The sequence below is a fragment of the Pseudorca crassidens genome, chromosome 1 (genome assembly GCF_039906515.1).
Source record: "Pseudorca crassidens isolate mPseCra1 chromosome 1, mPseCra1.hap1, whole genome shotgun sequence".
Lineage (NCBI taxonomy): Eukaryota > Metazoa > Chordata > Mammalia > Artiodactyla > Delphinidae > Pseudorca > Pseudorca crassidens.
Genome location: NC_090296.1, coordinates 34846929 through 34873971, shown reverse-complemented (window position 1 = coordinate 34873971; position 27043 = coordinate 34846929). Strand labels below are relative to the sequence as shown.

Sequence of the window (27043 nt, the reverse complement as noted above, 5' to 3'; positions counted from 1 at the left end):
TAGCATAGAGACCTCACACTGAAAGGTTCAGGACCATAGAAAACCCTTGACTAGTTGGGATAGATACGGAAATTGAGAAATGGTCTCCCTGGCTCTGGAGCCTACCAGAGCCTTAGGCACTAAAGAAAGGGGAAGAATGCTTGTCTATCAGATCTGACAGGGGCAAGATAGCCTTATTCTCAGACCCACAACTGTAGATGTTGTCAATTGTCCTTGGCCAGTGAACCTGGAAGTTCAATTCTCCATTCTGGTTCCCAGTAACACAACTTAGAGCACAGGCTGGTAACCTCTAGCACTTAGATGGGGCAGTGGTCATGCCATGTCCCTCCCTCCCCTGCTGCAATGTTATTCTAAAAGGCTGTCTGTCCTGACACTGTCAACTAGATAGATAAAGCAGTTTGCTTAAATTAATTTACAAGGTGGCAACAGTCTAGAAACATGGGTAATATATATTTTTAATAGCTTGTGCCCTCTTGATTTACTTCTGGGCTATGAAAAGGTCCACGTTTAGTCAGTGGAAATCAGACACACAAGCCATCAGACACAGATGAACGTGCAGGCAGGGATTGGTGGAAACGCTATAGTAACATACCTGCTCATTGTAGTTTTGCACAGCGCACTGAACTCTGCATTGCTAATAAGGGACGGCACACTGAGCGGACGTAACAGCACTGAACATAACATGTATCGGTACTATAATGTAATATTGGTAAACCAATAGGTATATTCACCCCTGCTTCCAGGCTTTATGGCCGCCCTAAATATTCAGATACTTATATTCTCCAGTGCTAGTTTCTTCAGATGACTCTTGCAGGAGGTAGATTAACTTCATCCAGAATAACCAACTATATATACCTAGAAGTATATATATATGTATGTACGTACGTACGTATGTACTGGGGTGGTGGTAGAGGGCAGGTCTGGATAGATTCTTTTCTGGTCTAATCTTCCCATCTCAAACCCTTTGGCACAAGTTCCCAAACTGTCACAGAAGGTAACTGGAGTTCAAATTAAAGTATGACCAAGTCTTCCCTTGACCAAGTGCAAGATGCTGGGTTAGTCTGATGGGAGACCTAAAAACTGTGTCCGAAGTGGAACCTGCCCTCAGAGCTCAGGGGTGAGAGTGAGATATGCAGTAATAACTATACTTTAGGGCACATCGTGCCTTAAGAGATACAGATGCAGCAAAAGAGTTCAAAAGTGGGAACCGTGCTCTGGCTAGTGAGATGTGAGAGATCTGCTCTTCATGCAACTACAGGCAGGCATCTAGGAGGGCCCAGAAACACTGGAAATGACACATTTTCCCGACTAGGTTGGAAACTCTTGCTACCACCCCCCTACCCCCCACCCCAACCCAGCTCCTACGCGAACCGGAAAGCCTGTCAGCTATGCCTGTTACGTTCACTGAACAGGGATAATTGATTTTATTACCTTAAAGGTTTCTTTCAATCCTACTCTGGTATATGAGTGTTTTTAACTTAAATTCATGCCCAAGAGAATGAGGAATAAGGGGCTTCCTGACGGTGGATAATTTTATAGTAGAAAATAACTTGTTTTTTACCTTAGCTTGTTCTACCCAGGTGGGACGACTCTCACTGAAAGTAGCAGCTAGCAAGTTTTTTTGGTCATACTTTGTTCTTTCAGGGTTGCTCTCAGCACTGGATCTTGTGGAAGTCAATCCTCGGTTGGCTGCGTCGGAGGAAGAGGCCAAGGCTACAGCCAGCCTGGCAGTGGATGTGATTGCTTCAAGTTTTGGGCAGACAAGGGAGGGAGGGCACATTGTCTATGACCAACTTCCTACTCCTAGTTCACCAGATGAATCGGAAAGTGAAGAACGTGTAAGAATTTAGGAAATACTGTGTGCGACACGTGTCTGTCGCAATGGGCATTCCAGAGTTGGGAGGCATTTGTGGTGACAGATACTAAATGATCGTCTGGGTCAGTACTGCCTTAATGAGAACATTTGTGCATTCTCACAATTGTAAAGTTTCCTTCCCCTTCATTTTGGTGACCGATAATACTGCTGTAAATGTATTTGGTTTTTTGAAGCTCACAGGGTATTAATATGTTAGAGCACTATGTAAACTTAAAGAACTCATAAACAGCATTTACTACCTTGGTATATCATACTGGTCTTATTGCTGTTCCTTCACATTTAAGTGGTTTTCCATCTTCCTCCCTCCTCCCACAGTCTGGCTACACAGTGCCTTCTTGAACCGTTAGCTCACAGCAACAGTAAGATTTTTCCACGTCTCTAACAAACACCATTCACAGAGTCACAGTCCTGGTCCACAAACCGTTCCCTGTAGGAGGTTCAGTGCTTGCGAAAGAATCTGTAATAAACCAGGCCTCCCAGGATGGCTAGCTCCAGTAAGATGACAATGGAAAGTAGCAGCTTGTTGGTTGTCACTCTACAAGGAGAAGCAAAGTGGGATGTAGTCAGAAGTCTGGATAACCTATTTCTTTCCATTCTTAATACTTAGGGGTTTGACCTGGGGCCAAGGCCAGATACTGTGAGGCAGACTGAATTTTTGATCACGTAGCCACTTAGTATTACCAGCTAAAGAAACTTATAAATAATTACTATCTACCTCACAGAAATATTGAAAATTGGGGCAATAGATACCAAAGCATATAAATGTTTTTTCTACAATGTCTTCAAACGGTAGTTAGTACTTCACTTTAAAAATAGTTTTTCTATGAGCAGCTAGTTCGAAAAATATTAAATATACATATAAGAAGTACACCATTTCTGAAATCAGGTTGAATCATATTTCAAAACAGCAGAAATACAAACCCACTACCTAACCATCTAGAGCTGCACTGACTGATTACATAATACAGCTGTGAGCACACATTAGGAGAAGGGTTGGCGACAGACACTCCAGTGCTGAAGTCCAGCTCGGGTGGGGAGAGGGGTTCCTGCTTTAGGATAAGTAACTAACTAGAAGCTGAGTAGTGCCTTTCAATCTCTTATGAACTTCTTGCCCTTTTTACTTTCTTCCTCTATGGGTACCTTTATAAAGGCAGTAAATTTTTTGAAGCTCCTATACTCTTTTCTTAACACAAAAAATCTCATCACTCTAAATTGAACATATTCCCCTATTCCACAAGGAATTTGCCACCGTTTAGGAAAATCTCACGCTCCTGCTTGTTTCATGACTCGACTGTAGTTTGTTTCATGCATACCTACACCCACTTACCCCAAATTCAGCCTCAGTGGCAATACTTCCTTTCTGCCCCTGGTTTTGTTGCTGTCAGCACTTACCTCAACATTTTTTGTTTTTTTTTTTTTAAGTCAACTTCTACTAACAAGACAGAACTCCCAAATAAGGGGTTGACTCCCATGAAGGGCAAGCAGAGCCAAAAGCAAGTACGAAGCAGTAGCAGTGAAAAGTTTTCTAATTAAGTTTTTACAGATTTATTTCCAGGAATATGAAGCTCTATTCCCATGTGCTGTCTTCTCTAAGGAAAGTAAGCTGGGATTACAAGTCCTTCCAGGGACTTCCCTGGTGGTGCAGTGGTTAAGAATCTGTCTTCAATGCAGGGGATGCGGGTTCGATCTCTGGTCGGGGAACTAAGATCCCACATGCTGTGGGGCAACTAAGCCTGCGCGCTGAAACTACTGAGCCTGTGCACCACAACTAGAGAGAAGCCCACACACCGCAACTACTGAGCACGTGCACGGTAACGAAAAAAACATCCCGCATGCCGCAACAAAGAGCCTGCGTGCTGCAACTAAGACCCAAAGCAGCCAAATAAATAAATAAAATAAAAGTCCTTCCAATGGACAAAGTTTCCACTGCTCTAAATCAGAGCAGTATATATACTTTTAACAAAGGACTTTGTCCTGGGATATTTAACTATACGATATTTTTTATTTCTTCTGCTTTATTAGCACCTTTGCCAGTCACTGTTTAAAGCTTTGACATTCTTGGTTGAAAGATATTAGAATTAAGAGAAATTAATCTTGTGACTATTTTTAAAACTTACTTTCTGGACATTGAACGGAGAATCTTCCGACTTCTGCTCAAGTTTTCACCTGTGTTTACCAGCTGAGAAGAGAAAATAGCAATTATTTCCCCCTTCTTTCAAAAGTACACACTATAGAATTGAACATTCCTAAATTGACAGTGGGCATTAAGGGGTATATGTTGAAAAACTCCCAGAAATCAAATCAATTTAAATGATGGCCTCTGCATATAAGCAGAAGAAACTGGAAAGGATAATATACTTTAGTACTCATCAAGTAGGCCTAGGAATTATTATATCCCAAGGTTGCTGTGGGGAGACTTCTGGGACTGGGCTAATCTTTCACCTTGACTACTCAAAACAAAGTCTTCAAGTGTACCTGCCAGTAACTGACGTAACTGAGCAACTTAAGATTTGAATTTCATCAGCCAAACTCCAGAAGAGCCTCTTGAGTTAATGTTTGTTTTTGCAGGCTGGTGGACTACCATTTTTGGGATCTGGTTCTTTCTTTTTTCTTTATCCCTTTAAGAGACACACTGAATTGTGAAAGGAATTAAATATTTTTTGAAGCCTTTTTTATTCCCTTTTGGTTGCCTGTTACTAATCTATATAGCTGGAGGATATTTCAACAGATGCCACCTGCCATCTGTTCCTGTTCCCCAGCGACCTTGTTAAGTTGATCTCTCAGCTCATTTCTCAGCTTTTAAGTTCAACTAATCCACCTGGTTAAGTTCAGAAGTGAAAAAAACATACAACCTGTAAAACAAATTGCCTTCTCTACAGCTTAACTTGAATTCGGTACTTTATTGTGGATTTTCACTAAGGAGGGAAGGGGGCATCATTTTGACTTAATTTTAAGAATGGAGAATTACAGCTACTAAGCTGGAAAAATAACTCAGTGTGGGGATTTCAGATGATTTTCTCATATATCTAAGTCTTGCCCACAGTATCTGTTTTTCAGTTTGGATCTGCCTCACGCTCTTAAGAATACAGCATTCCATTGGCAAGTTGTACTATTTTCAAAATTCCTTTGCAGATGGTACAGAAAGGAAGGAATGAATTGTTTTCCAGAGCCTCTTAGAGTGTAGTAGATTAGACACCACAGTATAATCATCATTTGGCCTGAGTATTTGTTTTCTTCTCACAATGATCTCCCTTACCTTAGGTAACAGTAAAGAGTTAGAGCCCAGAATTGAACCTCTCTAAATTGTCAGTAGTACTATTTTATGACATGTGGAAAATAGCCTTGGCTCTAAATGACATGAAAGCATCATCTACTTAAAGAGATCTTAGCTTTCCTAAGAATAGCAGATGTTCTACTAGACATATGAGAAATGAAAATCTGATTCATAATACAGGACCTAGTAAAAGGATGGAGTGGCTACAATCTTATTTGACAATCTTCAATAAATGCAGAAATTGGATTTCTGCAGCCCACCCCCTACCCGCCCCCCATGACTTCTAAATCTTAGAAGTAAAATTACTTCCAAGGGATATCTTTCAGCCAAGCAAACTACAGACAGAGAAAAGAGTAAGAACCTAAAAGGTCATACCCTGAATTTGGAACTGTGGTAGCTTCTGGCACTAGCAAGGCATCGGGGTGTAACGGGCCCACCTACTTTCCCCACTCTTGCCCCTCTCCCCATCCACTCAGACTTACTCTACTCTTGGTACGTTCCAACTGTTCACGTTGCTCCCCCAGTTCTTCTATGATTTCTGAGCCAATCTGGTCAGTCTCTGCAGCAATCCGATGAGAACGCTCAATACTCTGGGTGGCCCGGTTCAGGCTGTCAGTGCCTTGCAGAAGCAATGCCCTTTGAGGCTGTAGCCGATTCTGACAACAGTATGGAAGGGAAATGTTATACTTCTTCCATTATAAATGAAGTTATAAGAAGGAATATCGTGTGCAATAATTTTCATTACTTTTAAGGCAACCAAAGATGCTAACAAATCAAACTAAAAGAGAACCTGGGATTCAATCTAGGATCATAATACCTCCCAATTCACTGCTTCTTACACTTAAGTGAGGCAAGAAAAGGATTAAACACATCAGAGCATTTTCCCTGTGCTCCTGATGAATTTGAACTGGTTCATGTGCTTTCTGGACTAGCAACTTCTGAGAGGCAATGGCCCTGATGTGGGGTACAGTAGCTTCCCCAAAATGCATACAGCCTGTAATTTTGAGAGAGCAAACCAACTAAACTCTACCGCCCTAGAAATAGTTTAGTTCACTGAAAATGCCCACTGATTGGTATTGAGGATTGAGGGACCATGAATAAGCTATTTGTTTTCAGCACATATAGAACTCATTTAAAAGTGTGAGACACTACCACATTCTGGGAAAAAAGTGGCTACACTCTTGGTAAGCCTCCAAAAGAATTTCACCTTAGGCCAAACACAGAAAACAAAAACTGAAGTTGTTGCACTGGTGATTTGCTCTCAGGGAAGGTAATATCTGGAGCCAAAAAAGCTGCCCTAATTTCCCAAGCACCCTATTTCTAAATCTCCACCCAAGTTTTATTCCACCTATAATCCTAAGCACAGAAGGCAAAAGGACAGAAGTAGCCTTTGTCAGGCCAGAAATAACCACTGACAGAAATGGATGCAGCTCTAAGTTCTCAGCTATTCAAAGCACGCATGTGAACACACTCAAAAAGGGGCTGGCTCACAAGGCCTATTACTGAGCAGGTGACTATTAGCACTAGACCCCACCACCAAGAAGGCAAAAGATGCATCCCCAGATCAGAAGCAACAAGAAGGCTTTTCAGTTCATATATGGCATATGAACAAGTGGATGAGGAAACCACTGAATGAGGCTGAAATAAATCCCAGTTACATTGGCTTATAAAGCAGCAGGAAAAAGGGGGTTTAAAAATAAAAGATGGGGATTTTCAACTGATTAGGCTTAAGAAAGAGCAGGAAGAGACAGTAAGGTCACACAGATCAACCCCAGATTCGGAACAATAATTCTACTGCAGGTGGTTTGTATATCTAAATAGTTTCTGAAACTAATAATTTTAAAGCAAAATTATTATTTGGAATTATCTCCCCCCTTTTTGTTTTCAGGGTTTTTTGGTCACAAATGACCAAAGTCACTATACACCTTTCACCTCACTTTAACAAGCTCTACTTGCCAGCCTTTTCTCACCCTCCTTTCACAAGTGAATTTTGAAAATTTAACATTCTCAAATACTCTAGTTTTGACATCAGGAATGTCAGGCTAGTATCATTTGAATATCTCTTAAACTATATTCAGGATGTATCATGAAATAGGATTTGTTTAAAATTGTGCCATTAGCCTTTCTACATCCGTGCAGTCTGCACTGGTGGGCCCTGTTCACTTCTCTCCCACATTACTGGTCAGGCCATTTCTACTTTGTGGTGTGGAATATAATCCCAAATGTAACACATAAAATTTAATCTTTGTGAAGTTTTATTCCTTTAACCGTGTTCTCTAGACAGTTTGAGAATACAGGTTTTCGGCTTAGACAGTCTAATTTTATAAATGAGAATACTGGAGGCTAGAGAGTCAGTCTGGCGCACTTTCTATCACAACAAAGTAAGGTGTTAGCCCGCTTTTTAAGAAGCAGCCTGCTTTCTCTACTGTATCTGGGCTGTTGGGCCATCCTGATATAAATGTAAGGGAAAGCATGGGTTAATTTTGTAAGAATACTCTGATAAATTAAAAGCCTAACTGAACTTTGGGGGCATATGTGAGAAAGAAACTGGATCAATGAGTCAGACTACAGAGTCCAGATGTAATATGAATAGGTAACACTTGTGTATCACCACTACACACCAAGCACTGTTTTATACATAAAGGATACAAAGAAATCTAAACAAGCAAATTGTTTGGAATGATCTGCATTAAATTCAGTAGAGGTGGGCACCCAAGGGGAAAAGGGGAATTGGATGCAAGAAAGAGGATAAGGTGGAAAAAAAGTCAAGTATGCACTGATGACATGAACTGTATACTCTACAATATGGTTAATCATTGTACCACAGACCAGTAAAGGAAAAGACAGCTGAAGCTTACCATGTGCTCATTCTCTACAGCATATGTACCATATTTCATGTCTCCTCGACCCCCAGGAGTGGCTGTCAAAGGTGTGCTTCTCACTTCCCGATGGAGTTTGGCAAGGTCCTTCCGGTAGGTTCGAAGCTTAGACATCATAGGGTTACGAAAAGATAGGGGGGCATAACGTAGTTCCTCTTCCATCTCTGCCAGCTAGGAAGGCAGAAAGTAGTGAGTAGATGGTCTGCTTCTGTTCTCTCTCATATGGGTAATACGTCTAGTTTGGACTAATCAAACCACAGATCACCGTCAATAAATACTCAACCATGTGGTCCAGGAGGGCAGGAACCACATGTGACACGTTCACTTCATTACTCTTAGTGCCTGGCACAGTGCCTAGCAGGCATAGAACAGGCCTTCAAAAAGTATGTGATGAATGAGTGAGAAAACTAACAAGTACCTTATAGCTTATTAAACATTTTTTACATGCATTCTCTCATTTATTCCTCACAACAGATCAATAAGGTAGGAAATACTACTTCTACTTCATATATAAGACTTGATGAAACCTGCTCAAGATTACATAACAAGAGAAGTCAGGATTCAAAAATCTTCAAATTCTCTTTTCAGTATACCAAGTTCTTACTTGTTATGGTTCAAGTGCTTTCATGAAGCACTCTGAGATCTACTGTACTAAAAATGCTACGGGTATGGCATCAAGGTTCTTCCCTTCCTCCTCCTTCTGAAAATCAACTGTTTGTCTCCATGTCAGAATAACCAGGGGTCCAAATCATTCCCATTTTTCTGGGATAAGTAAACTGTAACACCTAGACCCAATTTACAAGAAGCCGTCTGTCTGGGATGGCCAGAGTAGGACTGGTTAATTTTTTTAAGTTCAGGGAAAGAAAGTATCTAAGCACCAAACAAATAAATTGGTATTAATTAAAAGGTTTTTGAAATGCTACCAAGATGTTAAGTGAAAAAGAAGACTGGCTCTGTAACAGGTATCATGGATATGCCCAGCTGTACACAGGTATTAGAAAAGTTTCTGGTACTCCCATTATGAAGGAGATAGTTTCCACAGTCTGGTAGGCTGATCCTTCTTAAAATAGATGCAGAATAGAGAAAAGGATGCAGATAAGCTTAACTTCTCAGAACTGCATTGAGATAAGGAAGTTGTTCTTCAACAAGCAATAAAGAAGTTCTCTGGCTTAAAAAGAATTTTTCAGTCTACTCTGGAGTAGCAAATACTAGGGGCAACTATTTCTTTGGAGTACTACCAGGGACCTGGATTTTAGCTCCAGCCTCCTAAAAGGTTTTGCTGAAGCCAGAGCACAATGATATGGAGAACAGAGGACGCTTACTTCGAAAAGGTGAGAGCAAAACTTGCTTTTTGTTTCTTTGTTTGTTTTTTGTTGTTGTTAAAGAAAAGGCACAGATTAAGAGAGAAGCAGTTCTTAAACTGCTCAGCAACCTGGACCAACATCTGACAAGCTTTGGGTCCTGACTGGGAACTCATCCTGTCCATGCATGCCTTGCCGAAGGTACCAAATCCTCCTGTCTTTTAAAACAGAAGGGAACAGGGACTTCCCTGGTGGTCCAGTGTGGTAAAGAATCCGTCTTCCAATGCAGGAGACGCAGGTTCGATCCCTGGTCAGGGAACTAAGATCCCACGTGCTGCTGGGCAACTAGGCCCACGAATTACAACTACTGAGCTCGCACGCCTCAACTAGAGAGCCCACGTGCTGCAAACTACAGAGCCCACGTGCCACAACTACAGAGCCCATTACTAGAGAGAGAAAAAAAACCCGCACGCCACAACTAGAGAGAAGCCTGCCCACCACAACGAAAGATCCTGCGTGCTGAAACTAAGACCCGGAGCAGCCCCCAAAATAAATAAATAAATAAATAATAAAATAAAAACTACACTGGCATATATGCAAAATTCAACACTCTCCAAAACAAACAAACAAACAAAAAAAACCCCCAAAACCAGAAGGGAACATGGCTAGAACCACCTCTGAGCTCCATTTTGTGTGACAGTAAGTTTAACAAAGGAGAATAACTGATCTCAATGGCCAGCTTTTAAAATGAGATTTTAAAAGACCACCCAGGCAGAAGTATGAGAATGTCCTTATTACAGCAGCAATGTATTATCAAAGACTCATTTCAGGAGAGTCTCCAAGCTTTACCCATTTGTGTTTGCCCCTCAACACCCAGCCCCATCAACTGGCCTCATTTGGTAAGAAATAATCAAAAGCAAGATCAATGGACAGGAACAGTTAATCTGTGATCAGGTCACAAGCATTACTTCTGGAAAAGACCAACAAACAGGAAGAAGATATAAGGACTTGTTCCTTGTTCTCACCGTTTCATTTGCTTCCTGTTGCTTTTCATCAAAATCTCTGATCAACTTCTTCTTCTCTTCTGGAAAAGACAGACAAGTTTTCAATGCTCAGTCCTGCTTCCAAACATTCCTAGAGGCTATATCCCCTGCTTAGAATAAACTCCACATTCCTTTCCTGAGGGTACTACTACAGTACTTAATCACCCCTAAAAGACATTTAGAAACATAGGGGAACTAGTTATCACAGTAACTGGGGGGAAGGGAGAGGGACGGTATTACCATTGGCATTAAGTGTCCAGGGAACAAGAGTATGACAGTCCTGCATAACAATGATCTGGCCCCAAAGACCAACAGCATCCCTACTAGGAAAGACAACAGGTCTAAATCAATCATTGTCAGTCATTTTTCACCCATCCTAACAGGAACCAGGCACACTTTCATCAATAAGAATGTTTAACAATACTAGTTCTCTGAAATCTTTGTCCCCATTTTCACTCCCACTGTAAATCACATCTCTATATTAACCCTTATCCACTGCTGTTCTCCAAACAAATTCAAAACCCACCTACTCTGCTCACTGGAGAGACTGCATGGTATACAGCACAAGTTTCTTAGCCACACCCACGGGCAGTGGTATGGGAAATGACGTAAAATACCACTGACTCACACAGGGAAAGTCACTCCTTGTTCAGTACTTTGCATCATATCATTTTAGTGCTAGTATGTCTTTAACAACTAAAAATTACTAATCTCCCCTTTTAACAAAAACAGAACAGGCTTTAGCTTCAAAGCAATAACATCTAACTAAAACAGCACTGTTTTGCCTTCACTGTATTTTTTCTGATCATTTAGATAGGTTCTATAGATTTTCCATTTAAGGTAGTGATATAAAATTTCCTTTTAAAGTAACTTTATGTATTAAATAAATGCATTTTACATGAAATACTCATATAAATAAAATGATTAATTATAGTAAAATGGTGCTTGGACACAGCAAAAATGTTGAAGGGAGTACTGGCATGCTGTCACCTGGTAAACATCTGTATGGGGGAAGTGCTGGTGAGTAAAGGGGCTTAGGTTCTGGTTCTAGCTTTGGGTCTGACTCAACATGTAAGCTTGGATAATTCTCTTCATCTCTTTGGGACCTAACCTCCTTCCTTGGCTATAAAATGAGGAGGTAGATCATACCTAACAGGCATAGTTTTTTTTTTTTTTTTTTAATTTTTTTTTGGCTGCATTGGGTCTTCATTGCAGCATGCGGGCTTTTCTCTAGTTGCAGCGAGCGGGGGCTACTCTTCGGTGCGCGGGTCTTCTCTTGTTGCGGAGCACGGGCTCTAGGCATGCGGGCTCAGTAGTTGTGGCTCACAGGCTCTAGAGCACAGTCTCAGTAGTTGTGGCACACAGGCTTAGTTGCTCCATGGCATGTGGGATCTTCCCAGACCAGGGCTCAAACCCGTGTCCTCTACATTGGCAGGCGGATTCTTTACCACTGCGCCACCAGGGAAGCCCTTATTAGGGCTTATTAGCATATCTAACAAGCAAAAATTAGTCCTATTTATGAGTTTTTTTTTTAATGTATACATCCAAATGAATGTTCTCCCTGGAAATCTATACATAATCTACTTATTACCACAAAGTTGTCATTGCTTACAATATTTTTTGAACTCATCTTTTGGAATTATGTTCACAATCTGGGGATATAGTTTTCTTTAATTGTGGTAAAATATATACATAACATAAAATTTACCATTTTGACTGTTTTTAAGTATACAGTTAAAGGGCATTAAGTACATCCACAATGTCGTGCAACCATCACCATTATCCACCTCTAGAACCTTTCCATCATCCCAAACTGAAACTCCATACCCATTAAACACTAACTCCCCATTTCCCCTCTCCCTGGACTCTGGTAACCACCATTCTACTTTCTGTGTCTATGAATCTGACTACTCTAGGCACCTCATATAAGAGGAATCTTACAATTTCACTTACCATAATGTCTTCAAGGTTCATCCATACTGTAGCATGTATAAGGACACGGTCTTTTTTTTTTTTTTTTCGGTACGCGGGCCCCTCACTGTTCTGGCCTCTCCTGTTGCGGAGCACAGGCTCCAGACGCACAGGCTCAGCGGCCATGGCTCACGGGCCCAGCTGCTCCGCGGCATGTGGGGTCTTCCCACACTGGGGTACGAACCCGTGTCCCCTGCACCGGCAGGCGGACTCTCAACCACTGCGCCACCAGGGAAGCCCAGGACACGGTCTTTTAAAAAGCTCAATGTGATTTCTAAATACAAGCCAGCACTTCCATCAACTGAAGAAAGAGCAATCTTTTCCAATGCCAAGAAAACAGCTGAGTTGCGCTTACAAAGGGATGGCAATTGGGTACTCGACATGCTGTCCTAAGATTTTCTTGGATAATTCTGTTTACCCTGATTTTCATCTCACACCTTGACTTTAAAGCCAAATACCATGTAAGATGTAACACCACTGTAATGCTTTATATGCATTTACATTTTGTTAATCACAACAGCATCTAGCATGTCAGCTGTCCACTGCTTTTCAAATGATCATAAATCATTTTGCTTGTGTATATTCTATATTCTCAACTTGAGATCAAGCTCCTTCTGAGTAGAGAAATTTACTTTTTCTTTTATACATCCCATAGCTTCTAGAACTCTAAACCTGGTAGGGTACTCCTTAGACACTGCTATTGCCTACAAGAGCAAACGACAATGCACCCTTTACTAAGCTGCCTTTGTTGTCATGTGACATTCCCTAAATAGGTACTCCAGGTAAACTATTTCTCACTACACACCACTCACAAAACCCAGGGTTTTTGTTTTGTTTTGTTTTGTTTTGTTTTGTTTTTGCGGTAAGCAGGCCTCTCACTGCTGCGGCCCCTCCCCTTGTGGAGCACAGGCTTCGGATGCACAGGCTCAGTGGCCATGGCTCACGGGCCCAGCCGCTCCGCGGCACATGGGATCTTCCCGGACCGGGGCACGAACCCGTGTCCCCTGCATTGGCAGGCGGACCCTCAACCACTGCGCCACCAGGGAAGCCCAAAACCCAGGGTTTTTTGTTTAAAAAAAAAAAAAAATAGGAGAAAGTTCAGCCCTGGCAAAGGGCCTACTTCTTGACTAACCATGATGTAACTGAAATAAGTGCCAAAGCAGCTGTTATTATCCTTGAGTAGTCTGCGTTTTCAGCTATCAGCAGTGACATAATATCTGCAGTCAAGAATGGCCACTTCCATGGAGAGCTATCATATTATTTTGTAACAAGCATTCACTAAAGTGTTGAGTGTCGTCACTCCTCTGAATAGGCACATCTCCAAACTCAAGCACACTCACTTCTGATCCAAGATGACAGTATTCTCTAAGTGCATTCCCGTCCTAGATTTTTCTACATCTCTATTAGTCATAAATTTTCCTCCTTTATTCTTTCTTTGTTAAAAGACATGAAAATCTGCATTCCTAAGAATGACTCAAAGAAAGTAGCTACATAAATAAGAGTGTGGGGGTGGGGGGGAAGGAGGCAGCACACAGAATCTTGATCCTTTCACTAACTTCCCTGCATGATTCTGCTATTCTCAGTCTTTTTGGAATACTCTGCTCTCTATCTAATTTCATAAGGCATGCATTCTACTAGGAGTGCTCTACAACTTATACACTTTTAAAGGTTCAAGAGGTTAAACCCCTACCCAACTGAGAGGTATTAATAGCTGTTCCTTTATGCTTTAGACTCAGAATTGTGAAATCAATGAATATAAGAGCTGAGATGGACCTCAGAGATCATCTAGTCTAACCTTCTCATTTAGCAGTTGAGGAAATTAGAGCCTGCAGAAACTGTCTTCCCCAAGGCCACAGAAGGAGTAGATGTGTAGCAACACTAGTTCCAGAATGCAAGTCTCCTGACTCCCAACCCAGTGCTTCTGTACACTATAGTGTTGAGGGGCATTTTCGTGCTCCCAGGTATACAGGTATAATATGTTCAAACCTCTTAACCTCTTAATTTTTTATGGAGTTAGAATTAACACTACAATCAACTACAAAACAACAGGACTGATACTGGGTAGAACAGACACCAGAAACAAGAGTGAGCTACTCCAAATAACACTATCCCCTACCTCACATGCCTTCCCAAACCCTTCACCTGTGACTGACTCACTCTGAAGCTGAATGTTTGGTAAACTGGGTGGATGGCCGCACAATGCCCCGGACATGGAATAAAATGGAAACACCCAGCTCTGAAAGTGCTAGAGGAAACCTACCTCATGTTCGACCAAGGTGGCAGCCTCTCTTTCTTATAGGCTATTTGAATTGCCAGCCCAAGAATGACTAACCTTGGTCCATCAGAACTGTGGAAATAACTTCAGTTTCACCAGGATCTTTAAAATCTGTGATTAATGTTTTTGGCGCCCCATTGTGGCATTTCTAGGACCTACATCCTCTTTGTAGACCACATGGTTACCTGATCCTCTCTAAGCCTGTTTCCTCAACTATAAATAAATATAACGGTACTGACCTCATACAGTTGTCTGAAAGAGTTAAAAGAGACAATACACATAACAAACACATAACAAATGCCAAGCATATTAAGGGTTCAATAAATAGTAACTACCACTGTTTTTTAAAAGTAAATTCCTAGGTAGGAAAAACTAAGCAAAAACAAAATTCACCAAAGAATATGAAGAGTGTTGGAAAAATTAAAATTCTGCAGTTAGTGAGTAATTGTGTTTACCAACCTGCTACATATGGTCCTTCATAGTTATTATTTTTTCTGGTTTCTAAAATAATGGAGTCTCACGTATAGATACTGAAATTTAAGTGAATTAAAATGAAAAACTTTCAATAATTTTATAATGTTCATTAATAATGTGCCTTCAAAAAAAATAATGTGCCTTCAGGTGCTACAAAACTAAAACTAAAAGTCATGACTATAGGTACTTACTCTATTAATTGGATAAGAATTTATAGCAGTCTGAGGTATTTGGAGAGACATCTTCATATGCTGCAAAGCTAAGACTAGAAATTATGGTTGTAGGTACTTAATGTAATATTATATGGATTAATAATTATCACATATGCTAATGGATTGTCACTGTCATACAAAATTCCTAAAGTAGGACACATTGTGTCTGTTATCCTATCCCTTTTTTAAATAGGTATATAGATAGATAGATAGATTTTAAAAGTGGTGAAACTGTGGAAAACATGGCAGAATAGAAATAAAATCACACTGAGTTTTTATAACCAATCATATATTATTACTATTTTCTTCCCAACAATTCACAGTATTTATACAATCATTCAACAAATATTTATAGAGCACCCAGTATGTACTAGGCACTGCTCTAGGTGCTTAGGATACATAATTAACCAAACAGACAAAATATAGAGCTTATGATAGAAGAGGGAACACTTCCAAAGTTTTTTAAGAGGCCAGCACTACACTGATACCAAAACCAGCGAAGAACACCACAAAAAAAATATAGGCCAATATCCCTGGTGAACACAGATGCAAAAATCCTCAACAAAATAATAGCAAACTGAATGGCATTTTCTATAGAAATAGAACAAACAATCCAAAAATTTTTAGGTAACCACAAAAGACCCCAATTAGCCAAAGCAATCTTGAAAAAGAACAACAAAGCTGGAGGCATCATGCTTTCTGATTTCAAACTACAGCTGACCCTTGAACAACAAGGGTTTGAACTGAGCGGGTCCACTTATACACAGATTTTTTTTCAATAGTAAATACTACAGTACCACATAACCTGTGGTTGGCTGAATCTGCAGATAGTGAGGAAACTTGGATAGGAGGGCCAACAAGTTACACTCAGATTTTCAGCTGCGCAGAGGGTTGGCACCCAGGGTCAACTGTATATTACAAAGCTATAATAATGAAAACAGTATGGTACTGGCATAAAAACAGATTCAAAGCTCAATGGAATGGAAAAGAGAGCCCAGAAGTAAGTCCACACATATATGGTCAATTCACTTACAACAAAGGAGCCCAGAATATACAATGGGGAAATGTATTAGGAAAAACCCAGTCTTTCTCCCTCCTATCTTTCTCTCCTGTATAGGAAAAAACTTAGTCCTTCCTCCTGTTGTTTGTTTCCCGTGTGTCTCCTTTACTACTCACAAAGAACACTTCACTTTTGGTCTCCGAATGTATGGGTTTTTTCCCCACAGCAGCAATTCTCTGAGACACCAGCTGGGTGTCCTGCAATTCGACTCAATTCTGACGCTATCTACCCAGAGACAGTATCAGATTCCAGAGGTTCAGGGCTCAGTCCCACAAGACTGGCCCCACCACCACCTCAGATGCCAATTGCAAGTAGTAGGTCCTCAGGTTACCCACAACTTCTGTCCAATTTGGTTACAAACTGGAGGTTCCCATGACCCCCTCCTCAGATTCAATTAATATGGTAGAAAGGCTCACAAAACTCAGAGAAACACTTACTTAGGTTTACCAGTTTATTAAAGGACATGATAAAGGATACAGATGAAAAGCCAGATGAAGAGAGACATAGGGCAAGGTCTTGGAGGGTCTCTTTCCCCTCCTGTTCTGTCCCGCAGGACCTTCTGTCCCCGCAGAGTTGAGGTGCACCACCCTCCCAGTGTGGATATGTTCAACCACCTGGAAGCTCTCTGAGCCCCATACTACTGAAATTTTATGGAGGCTCCCTCACATAGACATGGTTAATTATTAATTCCATTTGAAGCCCCTTTCCCGTCTCCAGAGAAGTGTGGAGCAGGACTGAAAATCCAAGCTTCTAATCATGGGTTGGTCTTTCTGGTAACCAGCTCCCATCCAGAAGCCACCTAGGAGCCCACCCAGAGCAGCCTCACTGAATAAAAGATGCTCCCAGAAATTACAAGGGTTTTAGAAGCTCTGTGCCAGGAGAGAGAGAAATATTTGTTTCCTGTTCCCTCACGGAAAAGGACAGTCTCTTCAATAAATGGTGTTGGGAAACATTTGACAGTCACATGCAAAAGAATGAAACTGGGCCACTATCTTTACACTATATACAAAAATTAACTCAAAAAGGATTAAAGACGTGAATGTTGACAATGATATTTTGGATTTGGCACCAAAAGTAAAAGCAACAAAAGCAAAAATAAACTAGCAGGGCTACATCAAACTAAAAGCTTCTGAGAGATCCTAGGCAAAACATGCTCTGGCATAAATTATACCAATGTTTTCTTAGGTCAGTCTCCCAAGGCAATAGAAATAAAAACAAAAATAAACAAATGGAACCTAATCAAACTTACAAACTTTTGCACAACAAAGGGAACCATAAACAAAACGAAAAGACAACCCACAGAATGGGAGAAAATATTTGCAAACGATGCAACCAACAAAGGCTTAATTTCCAAAATATGCAAACAGTTCATACAATTCAACGACAAAAAAACAAACAACCCAGGGCAGGGTTTCCCTGGTGGCGCAGTGGTTGGGAGTCTGCCTGCCAATGCAGGGGATGTGGGTTCGTGTCCCGGTCCGGGAAGATCCCACACGCCGCGGAGTGGCTGGGCCCGTGAGCCATGGCCGCTGAGCCTGCGTGTCCGGAGCCTGCGCTCCGCAACGGGAGAGGCCACAACAGTGAGAGGCCCGTGTACCGCAAAAAAAAAAAAAAAAACCCAAAAAAGAAAAAGAAAAAACAAAAAACCCCCAAACAACCCAATAAAAAATGGGCAGAAGACCTAAATAAACATTTCTCCAAAGAAGACATACACAGATGGCCAGTAGGCACATGAAAAGATGCTCAACATCACTAATTATTAGAGAAATGCAAATCAAAGCTACAATAAGGTAACACCTCACACCAGTCAGAATGGCCATCATTAAACAGTCTACAAATAACAAATGCTAGAGAGGGTTTGGAGAAAAGGGAACCCTCTTACACTGTTGGTGGGAATGTAAATTGGTGCAGCCACTATGGAAAACTGTATGGAAAAGAGTTGCCATATGATACAGCAATCCTACTCCTGGGCATATACCCAGACAAAACTATAATTCAAAAAGATACACGCACCCCTATGCTCACAGCAGCACTATTCACAACAGCCAAGACATGGAAACAACCTAAATGTCCATGAACACATGAATGGATAAAGAAGATGTGGGATGTGGGGTGTGTGTGTGTGTGTGTGTGTGTGTATAAATAAATATATATAAAACATTGGAATATTACTCAGCCATTAAAAAGAATGAAATGCCATTTGCAGCAACATGGATGGACCTAGAGATTATCATACTAAATGAAGTAAGTCAGAAAGAGAAAGAGAAATACCATATGATATCACTTATATGTGGAATCTAAAATACGATACAAATAAACATATCTACAAAACAAAAACAGGGGGACTTCCCTGGGGGTGCAGTGGTTAAGAATCCTCCTGCTAATGCAGGGGACACTGGTTCGAGCCCTGGTCCAGGAAGATCCCACATGCCACAGAGCAACTAAGCTCATGCTCCACAAAACTACTGAGCCTGTGCTCTAGAGCCTGCGAGCCACAGCTACTGAAGCCCATGTGCCTAGAGCCCGTGCTCCACAACAAGAGAAGCCACTGCAATGAGAAGCCCGCGCACCGCAATGAAGAGTAGACCTAGCTCGCTGCAACTAGAGAAAGCCTGTGCACAGCAATGAAGACCCAATGCAGCCAAAAATAAATCAACTAAAAAACAAACAAAACAAAACAGGGACTTCCCTGGTGGTCCAATGGTTAAGATTCTGTGCTTCCACTGCAGGGAGCAAGGGTTAAGATCCTATATGCCACGTGGTGCAGCCAAAAAAAAACCCAAAACAAAACCAAAACCAAAACCAAACAAAAACAGACTCACAGATATCGAGAACAGACTTGTGGTTGCCAAGGGAGAGAGGGGGTAGGGGAGAGAAGGAATGGAAGTTTGGGATTAGCAGAGGTAAACCGTTATATATAGGATGGATAAACAACAAGGTCCTACTGTATAGCACAGGGAACTATATTCAGTATCCTGTGACAAACCATAATGGAAAAGAATAGGAAAAAGAATATATATATGTATAGCTGAGTCACTTTGCTGTACAGAAGAAATTAACACAACATTGTAAATCAACTACATTAAAAAAAAAAAGGCAAAAAACACACACCAGAAAATACATTGCTTGAAAAAAAAAAAAAAAAGCTTCTGGATAGCAAAAGGAAACTATCAACAAAATGAAAAAAATTTATTTACTGGGAGAATATATTTGTAAATCATATATCCGATAAGGGGCTAGTATCCACAATATATAAAGAACTCATACAAATGAATAGCAAAAACCCAAACAATCCAATTATAAAATGAGCAGAGGATGTGAATAAACATTTTTCCAAAGAAGACATACAATGGACAACAGGTACATGAAAAGATACTCAACTTGACTAATCATCAGGGAGATGCAAATCAAAGACACAATGAGATATCCCCTCACACCTGTTAGAATGGCTATTATCAAAAAGACAAGAAATAACATGTGCTATAGAAATTCAAAGAGATATCAGTATGGCTGATAGCAGTTTTAAATGCCTTCATGAAAAGGATCAAATTAAGCAGTTTAAACATTTAAACTTCTTCTTGTTACTTAAGTAACAAGAAATAAAGAAGAATGCCAATACATGCTGGCTGTGTGATCCTTTTAATATCATATGAGAAGGCATCTATAAGAGTGAACTGATTATCCATTTAACTAACTTCTTCAGGGGTCATTTTTAGAATTAGATTTGCTTATGCTTCCCATTAACAAAAGAATGATTCTCATGTAAATGTTAAAATTTTAAGCAGTGTTTTATGGACTGAGGCCAACATTTTCTTCTGGAGAAAGTAGTCTCTACAATTGGAATGTAATTAATAGAAAACCATGATTTGATTTTCAAATCATTAGTTTCGTACATAAGCATTCATTCAATGAGTACCTGTTGAACATACCTACAGAAGATTAAATTGGCAGGTCAGATTTCACCTGCAGATTTGCTCTGTTTGGTCCATAAAGCATTTGAAAAATATCTGAGTTGGGGGCTTCCCTGGTGGCACAGTGGTTGAGAGTCCGCCTGCCGATGCAGGGGACAAGGGTTCGTGTCCCGGTCCGGGAAGATCCCACATGCCGTGGAGCGGCTGGGCCCGTGAGCCATGGCCGCTGAGCCTGTGCGTCCGGAGCCTGTGCGTCCGGAGCCTGTGCTCCGCAACTGCAACGGGAGAGGCCAGCAACAGGAGAGGCCACAACAGTGAGAGGCCCACGTACCGCAAAAAAACCCATAAAAAAACATAAACAAAACAAACAAACAAAAAATATCTGAGTTGGTGGCTCACAAATAAAAATCAAGAGGCTTCATGTATTTAAAAAAAAAGAAAGAAAGAAACAACATGTGTTGATGAGCTTATGTCCTAGATCAGTGGCCTTCAAACTTGACAGGCATCAGAAATCCCCCAGAGGGCTGTTAAAATAGACTGTTAAAACAGTTAATGATTCAATAAGTCTTGGGTGGGAACCAAGAATGTGCATTTCTAACAAGTTTCCAGGTGATGCTGATGCTGTTGGTTCAGGGATCATACTTTGAAAACCACTGTTCTACTGAAAGGAAGACAAATAATATACTATAAATATCATAAATATGTAAAGTGTCTGGGCTTCCCTGGTGGCGCAGTGGTTAAGAATCCGCCTGCCAATGCAGGGGGCATGGGTTCCAGTCCTGGTCCGGGAAGATCCCACATGCTGTGGAGGAACAAAGCCCGCGCGCCACAACTACTGAGCCTGTGTGCCACAACTACTGAAGCCCGCGTGCCTAGAGCCCATGCTCTGCAACAAGAGAAACCACCGCAATGAGAAGCCCGCGCACCGCAACAGAGTAGCCCCCACGCACCGCAACTAGAGAAAAGCCTGCACGCAGCAACGAAGACCCAACACAGCCATAAATTAATTAATTAATTAATTTAAAAAACTATGTGAAGTGTCTAGTGTGTTAGAAGATACGTGCTCTAGAAAATAAGGAAAAGTAGTGCAAGGTAAGGGTAGTTGTATACAGAGCTGGTATTCTTATGTTTTATTTAAATAAAATATCCAATTTCCCATATAATAGGAATAATGGCTAATCGCTGTTACTACTGTTAGGCAGTATTTTAAGGGCTTTACATATATTAGCTCGCTTGATCCTCAAAAAATCCCTATGAAGTAAATATAATGACTGATTCCCATTTTGCAAGGGAAACTAATTATGTTAAAGTAAGTTGTTCAAGGTCACCAAGCTATTAAGAGGTGGACCCAGGATATGAACTCAGGCAGTCTGGCTCTAGAATCCTTGCTGTTAAATATTACAATACCCTGCCTTTCAATTCATGTATCTTCTTCATAAATGTTATTTTTAATGGTAGGAGAAGAAATATCTGTCAGGCTAGAATGGACATACGTTCTCTATTCTATGTAATCACTCTTGATGTTCTCATCCACAACCCAAACAAGCCTGCTTCTACTCTTACATTTCTTAAAATTATCATTCACTCAACTGACCAAGTGAGAAAATGCAGACATTCTTGAATCTGTCTCCCTCACTCCTCATGTCCAATCAGTATGGTTAATTTCTGTCCAGAATCACCTCTTGGATTTGGGACTCTCTAGAGTCCCATGTTACCTAGATGACTGCCATAAAGGCTCCTAACATGGTCCCTGGTATACAGATTCTTGTGCCTCTCTTTCATCCTCTACTCAGCCACCAGCATTCTCCTTCTAAAATTAAATCTAACCATATTAGTCAGCTATTTGAAGTCCTTTACTGATTCTCCATATCAAGTCTCGATGTCTTAATGTGACACTCAGGTCCCTTAACTGTCCGGCTGTGTCTTACTTTCCTCATCTGTTACTATTCTCCCACACATACCTTTTTTTTTTTTAATGAAAGTGGCAGCCACTCTTTATTAAGAATCTTTTTTTTTACATCTTTATTGGAGTATAATTGCTTTACAATGTTGTGTTAGTTTCTGCTGTATAACAAAGTGAATCAGCTATATGTATACATGTATCCCCATATCCCCTCCCTCTTGCATCTCCCTCGCACCCTCCCTATCCCACCCCTCTAGGTCCCACACATATCTTAAGCTCCAGTAATAGTTGTGAATATTTGATTTTTTTCTTCCTTTGTTGCCTCTTCCCATTTCCCCTCTCAGGCAGACTCCTGTTCAACCCGTGACACTCAGAAGTTCCCCTTTCTGTGAAGCTTCCCTCTTGCTCCCCCACGCCCATGTTAGGTTTTTCTGTCATGGTCTCAAAACTATCTTAGGACTCATCACACACTTTGTTGTAAATTTGCTCCCATTTAAGGCAAGAACTCTTGGAACTTCTCGGGGCTCAGGACACTAACTGATACGTAATTCTTGAAAAAACTGAATTCAGTTACAGAGCATAAGCTAAATGCAAGGGATGTGTTATGTACATTATTCAGTGCTTCATAATTCATGGTGGAAAATAAAGCTTCATTGGTGGAAAGCCTATGAAGTAGTCTCAGGCCTAGAAAAAAGAGGAATCAGAGATGAGGCCTGGTGTGTTTGCTTAATTAAATTCAACTTATTTGACAAATATTTATTGAGAAGTATGAATAAAGTAGTGAATAAGAAGACTAAAAGTTGTTGAAATTCTTATAACCTGTGGATATCTGTATATTCTATTTACTTACTCATTGAACAAAGCATTACCAGCAACTCGTGTTAGAGTATTTTGCACTTGGGTAGAAATTCACACCTTTTTGAGTGTCCTCTTTGCAGGAATTAGAAGTTTAGGTAGATGACAAAAGTAAATATAACTAACTCAGTTTTCTATTTTTCAAAACAGAATGTCCTTTGGCATTATTTAGCCTTACAGAAATAGACATTGCAAAATTTAACTCAACACAAGGCTGAAAAGAAGGTCTATTTTTCAACCATGTAAATCAGATCCCATCACTCTCCTGTTCTATATCCTTTAACTGCAAGCCACTACATTTAGAAAAAGATGCAAATCTTTCATCCTGGTGTACAAGGGCCCATATGCAATCTGACCCTGCCTACCTCTTTAAAGCCTCATCTACTACCACTAACTATCTCCCCTGCTCATTCCACCCCAAACACACTGCCTTCTTGTTCTTCCTAGAACATACCAAGCTCATTTCTGCTTAAGGACATTTGCAGTACTATTCTGTCCTGACACTCATTTCTCCCAGATTTTTGCGTGGCTTACTCCCTTACTTCAAGTCTCTGCTCAAATGCCACCTCCTCAAAGAGGCCTTTCACAGCCACCCAACTTAAAATTAGAGCCCCCCCCCCATTCCTTGGCCCTGCTTTATTTTCCTGTATTGCCCTTAACACCACCTCTTAATATTTATATACTATCATCGACCCATCAGAACAGAGATTTGTAAGTCTTTTCACTGTAATGTGCAATATTACCAGCATCTAGGGACAGTGCCTGGCACGCAGCAGCCTCTCCCAGTAAATGTTAAACAAAGGTATGAATTTCATTCTCACCAGAGTCATTCAATTCATATGACCTTGGGTAACACACAGAGCAAACACTCAAGCTTTGACACTTAAGTAAAAGCAATAAAAGTCTCATCTGCTTTGCCATCAAGATCTATTTTTCTTAAGGCAAAGAGCTATAGGAGACCTTCCTATACAGATTCAACTGGAAAACTCTTAGCTCCTCCAAGCAAAGCTTGCAGCACTCTGAATTTTGAAACCAAGGGGCAAGAGACAGTCTAAGCAGAGAGTTCATAAGGGGACCACACCTAAAGACCACAATCCTGATTTTAAAGACCAATCCCCCTCACGACTGGTTATTTACCAACCCCAAAAGTTATGATTCCCTTGGGTTCTTAACCCTTTTTGTGCTACAAATCCTCTGCCAATCTGGTGAAAACTACGGACCTCTTTTGAGAATAACACTGTTAAACGTATAAAACAAAATACACAGCAGAAACTAACACAACAATGTAAAGCAATTATACTCCAATAAAGATATTTAAAAAAAAAAACTAAAAAAAAAAAAGAGAGCTACAAAAGAAAACCCAATTCTACTCAAATACCGGATCGCAGGCTTAGGTCCCCTACACTCTTCTTGCCATAGTGAAAATGAAACGAGAAAAATCTGAAGGCTACAGGAGGATCAAGAGGAAGATGACACTCCGAGGTGCATCCCTGAGCACGCTAAGTGGCGGCAGGGAGATCCTGGGCGCCGGGACCCAGCCAGCCCTAGGGGGCGTGTCTGAGAATGAGAAACGGAGAGAAGGGAGGGAGGGTCTGGGAAGGGGGTGGGAGCTCTTCTTCCCAGAGCTGGCGGAGCTGGGTGCTCCTGGGCTCAGCCTGACTCCGCCTCACCTGTCCCAGCCGTCCCCAGGAGCCGCTCCGGCACCCCTCGTAGGTCTTCATGGAGACCGCGGAAGATCTCATGCAGTTTCTCGAAATGCTCTGAGGAGGCGGCTGAGTTGGCCATGGCGCAGGCCGCTCTCTAGCAGCGGCAGCCGAGATTCCGGGCACGGGGCCCGTTCCTACTCCGCCGTCAGCCGCCCAGCCGCGCAGGCATCCCGGCGACCGCCACCACAGCAGCTCAGGACGAGGCGCTTCCGGGGCCGCGGCGGGGTCCTCCCGAGCCGGAACGCCCACCCCCTGCATGCCGTCACTGACGGCGCGCCGGGCGCCAAAGCCTGACGGGAAGTCGGGCGGCTGCGCTGCCCGGGCTACTCCCGAGGGAGCGGTGGCGCTCGGGCGCGAGCGGCAGTCTCGGAACTCCGGAATTAGTCAGTCCGGGGTTGGGAAGAGCGCCACGGCGGAACGGACTGTGGGAACCCGCGGGCCCGGCGGCGCGGCCGCCTCTCTCCCAGGCCTCGCCTTCTGGCGAGGGGCGGACGCTGCAGTGCATGCCGGAGGCTGTAGTTCGGCACGGAAGACACTCAGACTCGGAAGTCAAGCATTGCTGGGGGCGGTAGTTCTGCCGTCGTCGCGGGCGTCAGCGTGACGCTGACGCGCAATGATTTGGTATCAGTAGGCGCCTGGTCGTTATCTTCTCAGTCGTCGCACTGTTTGGCCGCCCTTACTTTCTCAGTTCACATTCCGACTGTTAGCCTTCAGTTCTTGGAAGATAGCTGGGCCAGGTTCCTGCCTGCGCTTGAGCTTAAAGCACTTTTACTGGGGAGTCAAGTCACCAGAGTCACATTCTTTCAGAAGTGGTCCCCGGGCAGTGCGACCCCCAAAATATACGCTCAGCCTCTAGCGGCTGGGCACGCCGTGCATTCACTCAGCAGGTGTTTCAATTTAAGCGTAGCCTTTGTGCCTGGATCTGGGCATGTGTTGAATAAAAGATTCACTCTGACCTTGGGTAATTTATGTATTATTTATATATGTAATATATGTGTGTGTACATATGTATATATGTAATTTATATGTGTATTATTTATATGTAGTGAGCAAGGCGGACCTGGCTTCATCAGGTCTCTTTCTCAGTAAGTGTATGTAATGTGTTAACAATTACGAAGTCTTTTCCTGCACTCCGTGGGTTTTCATGGTTTAGTGGACGAAAATTCCTATTTTCACTGATGGTGTGCCTATGGAGCCCGTTCTGAAATGTTTGCTTGGCAGCCCAATACTTAAGACTGCCCACACGTATTAAAAGACATATGACTGTTCAGAGGGAAATGATTTGGTGATTTATATCTCCTGGACCCTTATTAGACTGAGTTCAAAGACCATTTATTCAACAAACTTTTGTTGATTTACTAATATTCATTGAGCATAGAGAGAGAGGGAAAAGTCAGGTTGTTAGTGGCAGTGTACTGTAGGTCCCATAGCATTGTGTTATAGAAGGGACAAGTACAAAAAGGAGAGGTAACAAATAGCCTGGGATGGAAAACATGATCTTTGAACAGCATCATAAAAGATTAGTAGAAAATGGGTGAATGAATAATCAAATTATCACACAACCCAAGTTAATGGAGTTTGAATTGAGACTGTACTGTGGCTAACTATGGGACAAATTATCCTCATGAACAAGAAATGATTGCATAACCGTAGTAATGAAAAGTGTTTTCTTCTTTTGACTCTAATTAAGGTTTCATTTAATTGTTTTCTTCTGTTGACTCAAATTAAATGTTTAATTGTTACAGTTTTTATTCTGGTAAATAAAAACATAAATAATCAAATTTTTTAATTTGTCATTGACAGTTAATATAAATTAAGTAAAATATTAACTCAGTTCTGCACTATTATCAAAAGTTTTCCAATTTTTCCATAAAATGACCATGTCTAAATATATATCCTAATGGTCAAAACAAGTGCAACAAAAGATTATTTACAAATATGAGAAGACTGTGGTCCTATAACTCTTTTCTCCACAAAAGTGAATATGTAAATTGTTAGTCCAAGAAAATCACAAACTCTATTAGAAGAATGTACTCCAAACAAGTGATGGAACAGTACCAATTTCTCAGCCTTCCTTTGGCAGCATTACTTTTGATAAACATTCTCCAAATAAACTGTAGATTTCTAGCAAATACAGTAGACATTTTAATCTTGTCAAGATAATGTAAGGAAATGCCCTGAAAGATTTTTAAATTGACTATAATTACCGATATCAGTCCTTAAGACAATTTTGCTGAATAAATAATTGGGGGTTTTTTGTTTGTTTTTTTTTTGTTTTTGTTTGTCTGGGTTTTTTTCTACCA

At 41.3% G+C, this 27043-nt stretch overlaps 2 protein-coding genes across 5 annotated transcripts in view; one reads left to right on the top strand and one right to left on the bottom strand.

Annotated features, from left to right (window-relative positions):
- The window catches only part of ARG2 (arginase 2), a 43334-nt gene extending 41207 nt beyond the window's left edge, over positions 1-2127 (top strand). For all 4 annotated transcript variants that reach the window (XM_067732675.1, XM_067732667.1, XM_067732648.1 and 1 more), the window contains one exon: positions 1645-2127. In XM_067732675.1, the coding sequence (XP_067588776.1) occupies positions 1645-1850 (206 nt within the window). In that variant the 3' untranslated portion in view covers positions 1851-2127. The remainder of the gene's footprint in view (positions 1-1644) is intronic.
- On the bottom strand, positions 2108-24964 carry VTI1B (vesicle transport through interaction with t-SNAREs 1B). The gene is made up of 6 exons (XM_067732796.1): positions 24705-24964; positions 10356-10414; positions 8009-8200; positions 5633-5806; positions 3994-4055; positions 2108-2411 (listed from the first exon to the last, which is right to left on the bottom strand). Exons 1-6 carry the CDS (start codon positions 24817-24819, stop codon positions 2315-2317), a joined length of 699 nt encoding a protein of 232 aa, XP_067588897.1. The 5' UTR covers positions 24820-24964; the 3' UTR covers positions 2108-2314.
- Positions 24965-27043: the final 2079 nt, after the last annotated feature.